The sequence below is a fragment of the Halichoeres trimaculatus genome, unplaced genomic scaffold (assembly GCF_033239565.1).
Source record: "Halichoeres trimaculatus isolate MK-OKI-2021-1 unplaced genomic scaffold, fHalTri1.1 fHalTri1_scaffold_2, whole genome shotgun sequence".
Classification (NCBI taxonomy): Eukaryota; Metazoa; Chordata; class Actinopteri; order Labriformes; family Labridae; genus Halichoeres; species Halichoeres trimaculatus.
Genome location: NW_027437180.1, coordinates 1119042 through 1132732, shown reverse-complemented (window position 1 = coordinate 1132732; position 13691 = coordinate 1119042). Strand labels below are relative to the sequence as shown.

Below are 13691 nucleotides of genomic sequence, written 5' to 3'. Positions count from 1 at the left end.
ATACCTTCTTGGACCTCGGCAACTGTTGTGGGGGCTCCTAGATTACTTAACACATTGTTGTCTACTTGAGGGAATGTAAAGTAGTCTAGGGGGTTTGGCTCTGACCAGTTGTGAAAGGAGATTTCGGACAAGCAGAGTGTTGAATAATAATTAGAGAAAGTATTACAAATTTCCCTAGGATCTGTTGTAACCAACCCAGCTGGGGATGCTATTTTAGGTATGAGTATGAGGCAGTTGCAGAGCGGGCTTAATATGCTAATAGTTTGCCAGGGTTATCAACTTGTTCAAAGAGGCGTTGCTTTTTTTTTGTAAAAGCTGAATCTCAAGCTGGTTGATAACAATTCATATTGAGACTGTAGCTGTAATCTCTTTTTGTATAATGCAGCTGAAGGATTAGAGGCGTATTGAGCATCTAAAATACGGATTTGAGACACAGTTAAGAAAGAAAGAAATATTAATTTTTATTTCAATATTTAAGAGAAACAAATTCACTAAGCAGGATATAGTTTTTATTTTTTGAGTTGAGTAAATATCAGGATCCACACTCCAAACCAAGTGGTGGCGGTGATGCGCCGTTTCGTTGCTTGTCAACCGCCAAGAAAAGCCACAAAAGAAGAAGAAGAGGGAAAATGAGAAGAAGACCACCACAGCTTCCATGATAACACCAGAGCATCCGCTCTCCGTTCATCTTTAGGGCGTTTAGTCCTGAGCAGATGACCCAGCCCGTGATGTGCCTCAGATAGCAGTCCTCTTCATACGTTAAAGCAGTCAGTGTTGTTTTAAGACAGTAGAAAGCACTCCGTTTCTGGGGAGAGATGTCAGATTTCCACTCTCAGGTCGCCTCTATCATGGAGGTGCTAGCTAACGCAGCCGTAGCGGAGATCTGTAAAGTGGTGGACGACGGGTACGCGCTGCTCCAGCTGGAGATGTCCCGCAGTCACAAGGAGAGCGAGTTCCTGCGGAGGAAGACCAAACTGCTGGAGCTGCAGGTCGCCCGGTACCGAGCCGAGAGGGTGAAGCCGGTGGAGGGATCCAACGGCCGCTTTGTCGGGGTCCGCCTCCACGGCCGTCAGAGAGCGGATTCACTGGCAGGTAGCTCAACACCCGTACCTTTTTTTTTTTCTTAAATGCGAATTTTCGTTCACAAGCAGACATTTTTAAAGCCACCTCTGGAGTTTTCAAGTTTTCATTTAGAATTCTTCCTGGATAGTTTCTCCTAATCAATGTCAAAAAACGCACCAAAGTCACGAATAGGGTTGCCAACTCCTCGAGAATAAAAGGGTCATACAGTGGGCTGGGCTGGCCAACCACACGTCTGAAGGATTTGGGGTGTTGTTGCCGAAACGATTTTTCAAACTAATAAAATTGGGCTGTAAAAAATCCTATCTATTCCATACTAATACAATAATAATAACTTAATGCTATGGCTCCAAAAATTTACCAGACCTGTATCTATAATATCCCATATCCTAAGACTTTTGTTTTTGATTGGATGAATGGTTTTGAGTAATATAAATTGAAGAAAAACCAAAATACAATTTAGCGATTATTTTTTTAAATGCAAAACACCCTTTCTTTTTATTAGAACTCTGTCCTGCCTAACAGCAAGTGTTTTAAAACAATATGAAATATTGAAAGTATATAGAATTTTGTGACTTCTGCAAATTTGTCTCATTAAGAAAGATATGCAAACATAAACAATTTGTACCTCAAAGGCCATGACTGCACGCTTGCAAACAAGACCCTAAAACGGATCAAACTCATGAATCTATAAATTCAATGCTCAGTGTTCTATCATGCAGATCTGGTGGAGAAAAGTGCAAACTGACAGTCAGTAAAAAAGGGATTCTGGACATGAACACTTGGTGCCTCAAAGGCCATGTCTACAGACTTTTAAACAAAACCCTTAAACAGATTACACATATGAACTTAAAAAGGCATGGGCGATGTAGTCTAAAAATAATGTCACAATCATTTTAATTTAGGGAAATTTGCAATAATGACATATATGACTATAAAGAATAGAACTTTATTTGTCATTGCAGCAAGTGCAACGAAATTGCAAATATATGGGGCAAAAATACGACCAACTTATTGGTGGTTGCCACTTCGAAATAACAGTATTTTCACTGTGCACACAGTATGGAAGCACCTTTTCCAACCATTTATAAATTATTTATTCAACACAGAAAATAATTTAGCCTTGTCTAATGAAAAAGTTTGCAGCCATGCTAAGATCTATCTTTTTTATTAAAACTACTTTAAAATGTATTACACTGGCTGATGCACATACTACATTTGTATAATAAAATCATATTCTGAAATATAATAGTGAAACAGCATAGTTACTCGAAGCTTTTAAAGTAGAGATTGAAGTTTAAGAAGATAAATACCAATAAAAGCAGCTACCACCAGGCTCAGCAGCAGCTGCAACCCGGCCCAGCAGCAGCTGCAACCGGGCCAGAAGCAGCTACAATCAGGCTCAGCAGCAGTAGCAACTATCACCAGGCCCAGCAGGTTTGCTCAGGCCCAGCAGCAGCTGCAACCAGGCACAGCAGCAGCTGCCACCAGGCCCATCAGTATCAGCTACCACCAGGCCCAGCAGCACCAGCAGCAGCTGCAACCAGGCCAAGGAGCTGCCACCATCAGGCCCAGCAGCAGTAGCAACTACCACCAGGCCCATCAGGCTCAACAGTAGCAGCTACCACCTGGCCCATCAGCTACCTCCAGGTCCACAGGTCAAGTAGTAGTAGCTACCATCAGGCCCAGCAGCAACAGCTTCTATCCCAAAGTTGAAGAAATGCTGAATGTAAGGAATAATGCACAGACCAAAGAAATGTCAACTTCCGAGGACCTGGAGGAGATGAAAAGATTGCTAAACTTTATGCCAGGTGAGCTTTCAAAGCTAACTTTGCAGCAAGAGAGAATGATTGGGTTGGTGGAGGAGGTGAAATCACTGAAGGTGCTGTTGTTTGAAAAGGACAGAAAGATATCTGATCTGGAACAGAGGATGGATGAACTGGAACAGTATACTAGAAGAGATGATCTGATGATTACAGGACTGGAAACCCAACATAAAACTAGTGGAAACCTCCATTAGCCAGAGCTACAGGGAACCTGGATTCAGTAGAAGATGCACCACAGGATGAGCTGTTGTTGCTGGAACAAGTGGTGGTTTTTCTGCATAGCAAGAACATAGGTATTCAAAAGGAGGCAATATCCATTTGTCATACACTTACAAGAAAGGCAAAAAACTCAAAACCAGCCATCATTGTAAGGTTCATTAGCAGAAAGCAAAATAATAGTGTGTTAATGCAAGCAAAAAAACTGAAAGGTACAAATGTGTACATAAATGAGCATGTAACAAAAAAAATCAAGAGGTTGCAAGAGAGGCAAGGATGTTAAGAAAACAAAAAGAAAATCAAAGCCAATGGACCCAAAATGGCAATGTCTGGATCAAAGAACAAGAAGGGTCTCAGGCCAGCGTGATCAGAGACCTAAAAGAGTTAGAAAAGTTCAAAAACAGACACTGATTTATGAATGGCTACTCTAGTCAAGGCATTTAATCAATATGAAATGGGAAAAGGGAATATATTGATTCATGGAGACATTTACAAACTTACAAGATGAGGTAGGGAATAAAATGTACATCTTAGATAAGGACAAATTAATTAACTTTATCATTGTAAATAAATGTGAGTATTATTTTCAAGGAAAAATTTAACAATAATGTGAGGTTGGAAGACACACTATCTATCATTCACTTCAACAGCAGAAGCCTCAACTACAATTTATGTAAAATAAAAGATTACTTGATTCTTGATTCATTTTAACGCATTAATCAGATTAATTGATTACACAGCAAATTAACGCATTATAAAAATTAACACAGATTAATCTGGATCCCAAACCCGCGAAGGGTTCACAAATGCCTGGCATTTATTAACCGTTTGTCTTATTCAAAAAGTGGTGTTCTCGTAAGATTCTCAAATTTCCGACGGTCCCTGTATGTATCACACCTTACGTCAGCAACATGCTTTAAACTGTAAGGAAGCGGGAGTCATTTTTGTGAGACTGCTGTCCACATCTCGTTTATTCACACGTCCTTTTTGAAAATCTGCAGAAAATCAACTGTTTGCTCTAGCTCAATTCTGTAAAAAACAGATAATGCTGCACTCTTTACTGCAAGCCCTGAATGTACTATATATGTCCTGTATTTAAAAGGAACCCCGACTGTAAGGACTAATAGGCATAAAAATGCTTAAATGCTTGTCTCAAACAAGAATTTGTTGTTAAAAAACATGAAGAATTGTTTTTTCCTTAAAAAAAATACAGTTTAAAACACTGTTTCGATCCTACGGGCGCAGCAATGGTTTTATTCTTGGTTGATGACTCAGATTGGTGCCGAGCGTCTGGATTTCGCCGTTTACTCACTACTAGTCGCCGTAAGTTACTAGGTTTCAGGAGCGAAAAAAACTATTATTATAATGCCACGTTGCGCTGCTTTTGGGTGCACTTTGCAGTCGAAAGGAAACAAGGAGACTGATGTTAGTCTGCACAGCTTCCCAAAAGACAAGAAAAAAAGGAAGTTGTGGGAAATCGCTTGTGGGTGTAAACAACTTCCATTGGACAACATCAAGTCGTCGGTCATCCTCATGTAAAAAACACAACAGCGAAGGATTCTAGTGACTGAAATTATTTTTGATAGCATTAATTTAATCAAAGGACAGTTAGATATTGTTACCTTAAACGGCTGATGACAGAAAGTGAACCTCCTTACAGCAGATGCTCTCCTTCTCCGTTGACATAGCTACGCGGCAGCTGCAAGCACGCCAGTGACTTTGGCCGGCTCTCGCCTCTACGTGTCCTCGTTCGTCTTCATTTTTAAGTTTGTTTGATTGTCTGTTTTCAGTATTATCATTTTCACTAAAGCCTGGCTCACACCACAGGATTTTAAAAATCTTATAAGATTCTGAAATGGGGCTGTATCTCACACATAAGGAGAATCTTCACAGATCATCTTCTCTTAAATCTTAAGCACGCACTAACTACTAGATTTGAAAATACTGACCACCACACACTACAGGATTATTCGACCAGAGAGAGTGATTGACCACATGTGCTGATCTGAGGTTTTTAGTGCACTGGTGGGACAGGGGGAGAGAGAAGCGGAGCTGTCTGCAGCGGTGCCTTTCATCCATTACGTGCACGCAGAGGGACAGAGGTGAAACTGTTGCTGTATCAGCCAAAAATTGCATGATCTCACATCAATCACTGATAAAACAACAGTTTGCTACTAAAAATAGCGTCATTATGTGTTATTTTTAAAGGCATTAAATGAACTGGCTCGAGTGGGCCAGTGGGGCGCGCAGTCAGCTGACCCGGAGCCTTGCAGTTGCACTCTGAGCCTGCGTTTTTTGTCTGTTGTCCGATCTCTTGTATGGGGGCTCTATCTCTCTTTCTTGGCTGTCATCCTCAGTGAGAATGAATGTTGTAATCATACAGACGTGTTTGAAAATTATCGGGGCGGCTCCGAGGAGTCTGTAGAAGTTCATATTGCAGTGAAAAATGAGTCCACAGTGAGTAAAAATGTGACAGAAGCAAAAACTGGCCTAAAATTCAAATTTGCTACAATTTTTCAATGTCCTAGAATTCAAATTCTTTATTTTGGGACTTTAAGCAGATATGAGATTGAAATGGGATTAGTTAGATTAATTATTTACAAGTCCTGTAATTAATTAGATTAATTTTTTTAATCGCCTGACAGCACTACTTGATTCACATCAGACAAAAATTCACTGTAATAGCAGTTAAGGAAACATAGTTGAAGGATGGTGAGGTGAAGGGAGCACAAATTGATGGATATGACTTGTTTTATTGAAATAGAAAAAGTAAGAAAGGTGGAGGGGTATCCTTGTACATAAACCATACTCTGAAATGGAAAACTGTTGCTTATATGATAGGGTGTATAAACAACATACTAGAAGTCATTACAGTTAAAATTACGTGTGAAAATGTCAAAAACATAATAACCAGTTGTATTGAACACCGGGTTCATGTATGGTGCCATTCTCTGACAAAATTGTGGAGTTGTTTGATCAATGCAATAAGAGCATTTTCATTTGTGGGGACTTCAATTTTGGGAAACGAGTCATCAAATGAATTGCTAAATACCATGTACAGTTTAAGTACAAAAGGACTTCATAATGCATGTAAGAAGAAAAAACATTTATATAGATGTTTCCTAAAATTAAGAACCAAAGAAGCAGACAACATGTATAAAAAATATAAGAATAAATTTGTATCCATAATAAGAAAACTTAAAAAAAGGATATTATAGTGATCTATTAAATAAAAAAAGAAACAACATGAAGGCAACATGGGGAATATTAAACAGTGTGATAAAAAAACACAAAGTAATGTCAACTCTTCCGAATCACTTGATAAAAGATAATAATGACATACATGATGTAAAAAAGATAGTAAATGAGTTTAAAACATTCCTTGTTAATAAAGGTCCTAGTCTGGCTGTGAACATCCCACACTTGACAGACAATAACACAGATGGTGACATAACGGACAACATTAACAGTATTTTTCTCGGAAAAATAGAAGAAGATAAAATATTGAACATTGTAAAGGATTGTGAAAGCAAAAAATCTACTGACTGTGATGATGTAGACATGTCAGCTCTGAAGCACATAATAGAAAGTGTCATTAAACCTTTCACCTATATTTGCATCCTATCATTCTCTACAGGCGTCTTTCCTGAAAATATGAAAACAGCAAAAGTTATCCCCCTGAAAAAAAATGAGGACAAACATGTCTTCTCCAATTATAGACTGGTATCCTTGTGTCTACAATTCTCAAAAATATTCAAAAAAAATATTTGTAAACAGGCTGGACAAATTTTTGAACAGATACAACATTTTGAGCAGTAGTAAGTATGGATTCAGGGCAAATCACTCTACAACAATGGCACTTTTGGAACTAACAAATGAAAATCCTCTGCAATAGATAAAAGACACTTTTTAGACCTCAAAAAAGCTTTTGACACCATAGACCAAACTATTCTTCTTAAAAAAAAACTTTATAAATACGGTATTAGAGGGGTGGCACATGAGTGGGTGACAAGCTTTTAAAACAAACAGAAGTCACTTTGTCCAAGTACACAATGTCAAATCTGAAATCTGCAGTCTAACATGTGGGGTGCCCCAGGGGTCAGTTCTTGGGCCAAAATTGTTCATCTTATACATATAAATGATATTGTTAATGTCTCTAAAATGTTAAAATGTATACTTTTTGCTGACGACACAACCCTCTTTTACAGTGGAGAACACTTAGTAGAAGTGTTGAAGGTAGTTGAAACAGAACTAAAAAAATTAGCAACTGGTTTAACATAAACGATTTATCCCTTAACATAGAAAAGACAAAACTCATGATGTTTGAAAATAAAGACAATGTAAATAATGTTTTGATAAATATAGGAACTACTGAAATTAATTGAGTAAATGAAATAAGGTTTTTGGGAGTCATTAGCGATGACAGTCTGACTTGGAAACCCCATATAAATGCAATAAGAATAAAAATAGCAAAAACAGTTGCTGTGCTACATAAAGCAAAGAATTACTTAGACAACAAAGCTCTAAATCTGTTATACAACTCATTGGTTGTTCCGTATCTGACTTGCTGTGTTGAAGTGTGGGGAAGTGCATGCAAAACTTCCATCCAGTCAATCTTCATTTTACAAAAAAGAGCAAATAGAATTATCACAAGAAGTAAGTATACATATCCTTCAAACCCATTATTTCTTAAATTGAAATTGTTGTTAAAATTAGTGAGTTAGTAGATTTTGAAATGTCACAGATTATGTACAAACTTTTACCAATAAACCTTAAGGATAGATTTCAAAAAAGACAAAGTTGATGTGTTCATTTGTCTTTTGTTGGCTGTTTTTTTTTTCTTTTTAAAAAGAATGAAATGTTAAAAGGTATGTTTGCCTGCGGCTGTTTTGTTTTGTTATTTTCTTGTATTATTGTTAGGGATGCACAATAACTTTTTTCTTGAACAAATACCGATAACCGATAACTTTCAGCTTCTACAGGCCGATACTGATACCCGATAACACACACTCTCAAACATTTATATATTAACCTAAGATCATGACGTGAATTCTATAAACAAAACCAAAGTACTATTTTAATTGCAGCTACTGTGTACAGTATAGTGCTTGTATATAACTTGAATTTGTATCCTATATAGTGTTGTCACGATACCAAAATTATGATTCGATATGATACTTGCCTAAAAAATTTCGATATCGATACTTAATCGATACCATGGCAAACTTAAAATATAAGAAAATGAACAAAATAAACAGCTTGAAGAGATGGCTGCCTCAAGCGAGTTTTTTGACATCTGTTTGTGTGTCTGTGGGGCTAAGGGAGATTTATAAATTGTGCTAATATTTCAGAAAACACACACACAAAGTTTTATAAATTACACGCAGAATCAATTCCTGGAGTGACCTGAACTCATTTATTGTTCTCAAGAATAATTCAACTAAATAGAAAACCAGAAAATAGTAATTGTTGTACAGAAATGAGCAGGTAAAATAACCCTGCCAGACTTTAACAGCCATCTAATATTTTCATGCTCAGCACACTGTAATTTAGTTCACACTGTGTGTTGATCAACAAACACTGTGTATGGATACACTGAAAAGTACCCTTTTAACATGAATACTCTAAAAAAAAGGTCGTTGGAATCTGTCACTCATGCTCTTTAAGGAGGTGAGGATGCTGAACTGTGAGGTGCTTCATCATGTTTGTAGTGTTTCCTCCGTGTGTGTGTCATAGTAAGCTTTACAGACGGGCTTTGAAACGTGTATTAGCTTACAAAGCTGCCCTGACTGTCGGCTTCGTAAGCAGAGTAATGACAACTTTTGCTCTGTGCACCGGCTTTTTGGACAAGCAGCGGCCAGTTCAAAGTAGCGCTGTAACTTAAACCCATGTCTGTAACTCTGTCTGTACTTTTGCATCCAACTTAAGAAATCAAACTGTGAGTTTGTCAGCGCGAGATCGGATAATTAAGATGCTCGTTAACAACTTCGTTGGACTGAAAACGGCTATGCATCGACAAGTGAAGCTAATACAGGCTCACTGTCTAACTTCACAACAACACACACACTTTGGAAAGAGAGCTCCGCCCACTTCAGAGAGAAGAGAGGACCCAGCTCGGTGGCTGCAGACTCACAGGGTGCCTGAGTCAAAATGTCTCTGATTCAGACGAAAAATAGCCCTGGAGTATCGATACTCGAAACACGTGGTATTGTTTACTTCTTGAAAACAGGGGGTATCGATACTTTCTAAGTATCAGTATATCGTGCAACCCTAATCCTATATATTTTTTTTCTACTTGTATGCTGGTTCTATTTTTTTGGTGCAACTGCTGCTGGAATCTGAATTTCCTGGGGTAACCTTCCTGAGGGATTGATTAAGTTCCTGTCTATCTATCTATCTATCTATCTATCTATCTATCTATCTATCTATCTATCTATCTATCTATCTATCTATCTATAAGGGGTGTAATGATCCATCGATATATATCGATACATCTATTGGTGAAGCAATGATCCAATCACATCGATAGAAAGTCTAAACATCGATCATCATCGTGGTCTTTAATGTATGCCTTTATTTTGAAATCCCGACCGGACACGCATGTCCGTCTCCGTCCAACCACGAGTAGAAGTGTAAGTGAAGTTTCCTCTCAAGCCTCACACACTCAGCGTATGAGACACACATTTGAACCTTTTCACTCTCTGAGACACCACGCATGATATTTCTCCTGCTGTAAAATGTACTGTTTAGCTCCCACCGAGTCACACCGCTGCTGTAGGCGAATGTGTAGCAAGACGCTGTTAGCATCACAGAGCTAAAAGGGAGGCCGACATATCGGCCAATCATAAAATAGCTCTCCTGTATCCGGGAAAGATACGGTCGACCTGACTGCAGAGGATGCATGCTGCACAGACGACAGGAGTGCATCATCACACGACTGCAGAGAGTTATCTCATAATTTGATTTTGTAGCCACTGATTCATGAAATTTCATTTAGTTAATAAGTAAAACGGCGAGAGCTTAGTGTCAATCCTCAACCACATCGACTATTACACAGTGAAACAAAGTCTGATCACACTGACATACAAACTGTGGTTATCAGGCATCACAGTAAAAAAACAAACAAACAAAAAAAAACTATCAATGTTAAGTAAGTTAAGTTGATAGTTCTAATTTTGAACAATAGAAATGTTTGAGTTTAATTAAAATTAGTGCTGTCAGGCGATTAAAAAAATTAATCTAATTAATTACAGGATTAGTAATTAATTAATCCAATTAATTGCATTTTAATCTCATATCTGCTTAAGGTCCCAAAATAAAGAATTTGAATTCCAGGACATTAAAATTACATGAAAAGACATTTAAAAATAAGGTGGGGATATATACAACACATTTTTAGGTACCCTGAGGCATAAGGAACAAATTAAAAAAGTGTTATGGTTCTATCTTTGCAAAATCTACACAGTCCTGCACCTAAGATAAGCAGATTTGATTTTTAGGACGTTTTTTAGCTTCTGTTCACATTTTTACTCGATATGGACTCAATTTTCACTGCAATATGAACTTCTATACTTCTATGAGGTCAGGAGAACCAGGGCTAAAGGCTAAAAACTTTGAGGAACTATGTACAAAACACTTTTTTCAAGTCTTGGATCAAAGAAAAGTGAAGTATTCTCAGTTTAACATGCTCTGAACACGCAAACTGTTGCTCATTGGTGCAGAGCAGCCCCAAGCTGAAACATGACACCAGGAAGATGGAAGGAAATTTTCAAAGAATTCTTTAGATTTGAATACAAGACCTTTTTTGATCATTCAGGGCTTGTTTGATGCAGTAGAGAGTGTAAAATTACCTGTTTTTTTTTTCAGGATTGAGCTAGAGCAAACGGTTGATTTTCTGTAGATTTTCAAAAGGACGTGTGAATAAACGAGATGTGGACGGCAGTCCCCTTAAAGGATAGGTTGGGTTTATACAGCTTTTACATTGTTTATAGAATGAAGTAGAACAAAATACTCACCAAGAAGGTTTTCCTGATCCAAGCAGTGCTTCGGGAGATATTTAGATCCAAAATCGTGCAGCGGACGTCCGTATAATGGGATCCATCAGGGCATAGACGGCGCCGCTCCTTAAAACGGCATTAATCGTCCAAAAACTTGTATTTTTCACCAATATTCCATCATGGTCCGCTCTGGGTTAGTCCTCTGCTGCAGTCTGTGTCACTCCAGACAGCGCTGTGCGGCTGTACTGACCTCTGAACTGACGAAGACTTTGTTTACGCTTGCCCCTCAAAGAAAGGAGTCAGTGCTCCAAAGAGTACTGCGCAGTTTAAGGAGCGGCGCTGTCTATGCCCCGATGGGTCCCATTATACGGACGTCCGCTGCATGATTTGGCTCTAAATATCTCCCGAAGCACTGCTTGGATCAGATAAGCCTTCTGGGTGAGTATTTTGTTCTATTTCATTGTATAAACACTGTAAAGCTGTATAAACCAAACTTATCCTTTAACAGCGCTCTCTCTTTCCCCCGGTTCAAAGCATGTTGCTAGATGTGATACATTCAGGGACCGTCAAAATTTGAAAATCTGACGAGAACACCACTTTTTTCATGTAGGACAAACGGTTTGTAAATGCTAGACTTTTGAAAATAAGTGCGTCTTTGAACGCTTCGCAGGTTTGGGATCCAGATTAATCTGCGTTAATTTTTATGACGCGTTAATTTGCGGTGTAATTAATTAATCTAATTAATGCGTTAAAATGACAGCCCTAATTAAAACCAAAGCTTCACATTTTTGGTTTGATAGAAAATGGTCAAATGTTGGAAGTCAATAACAAAGTTTATGTAATCAGTAATTTTTAAATATAGTGTTGCATTATTACTTGATATAATGATCAAACATTACAGTATGACAGTAAGACCCATAAGGTAATTGTAGGGGCTAAAAGTACCTTACCTAAATTTAACCAGTTTTAATTTTAAAACATGATTAGATCATACAGATGGCTACAATCCTCTACAAACTATTATACCCAAAGGTCAGCACATCGTTCCACATTTCAGTAATAAAACTATCAAAATTGTTTTGTATTTCTTTCTTGCCTCATATGAAATGTTGCTGATTGTGTTCAGTGAGGACATTATATCGTCTTAAATCGATCAAAGGCCCCTGAATCGTATCGTATCATGACAGACTTTGTGATAGCGGCAAATATCATATAGTTGTCCAAAGAATCGATATCCTATCGTATCGTCATGAAACTGGTGATTTACACCCCTACTATCTATCTATCTGTCTATCTATCTATCTACCTTAAAGGATTCTGGCTTCTGGTTTGATTCAAATGAATATCTTTTCACTACAGTAAATGAGGTTAACTTATTTTTTTTGCAACTTAAATGTCATAAAAAATTAATCATAGAGACACCAAAATTTCACAAAACCTCTCAAATTTGGATAAAAAGTTTTTATGCTCTCATGAGGTGATTTTTCAGAGAAGTTTATCACAATATATGCAATGGAAACACCTTTATACCATATACTTTACTATAGTATACTATACTATACTATACTATACTACCTTTAAAAAACATGTCACTTAATCATAACAACACACCTCCACCACCTACACGTACGGACTCTGGCGTTCATACTGTAACAGCTCTGCTGTTAGTTCTGTGTTCAGTGCAGATGTTTGTGTTTTTGACCGTCAGTATGAAAGCATCATGACGGCCGTGAGCGGGTCAGAGTCAGAGAGCAGCAGGAGGGAGGGGCGGAGGTGTGTTTAAGATCTCACTCAGTGTGAGAGTGTGTGAGCTGGAGATGATGATTTTCATTCAGTGTTTTGTTCGTGCCTATAAAGATGGCACATGTTCTGACCTGACACTGTATTCAAAACAAATTAAAAATTAAATTACCTTAGCCCCTGGGTCATGTCTGGCAAATTTATTGGATTTTTCAAAAGTGTGTAAGTCCCAGTGGATTCGTTGCGGTCGGCTTTACGTTAGTAGCGTCTTTAGCATCCCGGTCGTCCTCGTGCTTTCAAAACTCCTTCGAAGCGATGGTTACGTTTCAGCTGACTGATTAGGTTTAAAGTATTGAAGCTGCTCCCTTTTCCTCCTCACTGAACTTTCCTGGATTAACTGTTTTCTTCAGAAACTATAAAGAAGTCCGACACAGTCGACTCCATGTTTTCTATTTGAAGCGTCAACATGCTGTGCTGTGTTGTGATGCAATTAGGGTGTGACGGAAAATCACGGCTCCCGCGTTTGCTAGTCCTACTTTCGGCCTTTTTAAATTTATATTTGCATTTTTTTTGTGTAACGTGAAAAAATACTGTGGATGCCAATTCAAGTCTGTAACTACAACATTATGACCAAGTTAAGGAGTCTTTTCCGACATGAGGGGGAACTCTTAAATTTCTCAGTCAGGAAGCGTTGTAATTTCTTTTTTTGCCAACGCCTCTTGAACGCATCACTCACTGCAGGCCGTTCATGTCTTACAGTGAGAGTGGGACAAAGATACACATGTTATCGGGGCTAGCAGCCGTAATATCGCACCGATAGGAATGACGTCAT

General features: G+C 38.2%; 1 protein-coding gene across 2 annotated transcripts in view; it reads left to right on the top strand.

Annotated features, from left to right (window-relative positions):
- The first annotated feature begins 603 nt into the window (after positions 1 to 603).
- The window catches only part of LOC141803562 (uncharacterized), a 78416-nt gene continuing 65328 nt past the window's right edge, over positions 604 to 13691 (top strand). For both annotated transcript variants that reach the window (XR_012599575.1, XM_074687687.1), the window contains exon 1: positions 604 to 1092. Coding sequence is in view for 1 of the 2 variants with exons in the window: in XM_074687687.1 (XP_074543788.1) it covers positions 816 to 1092 (277 nt within the window). In the remaining variant the exon portion in view is untranslated. The remainder of the gene's footprint in view (positions 1093 to 13691) is intronic.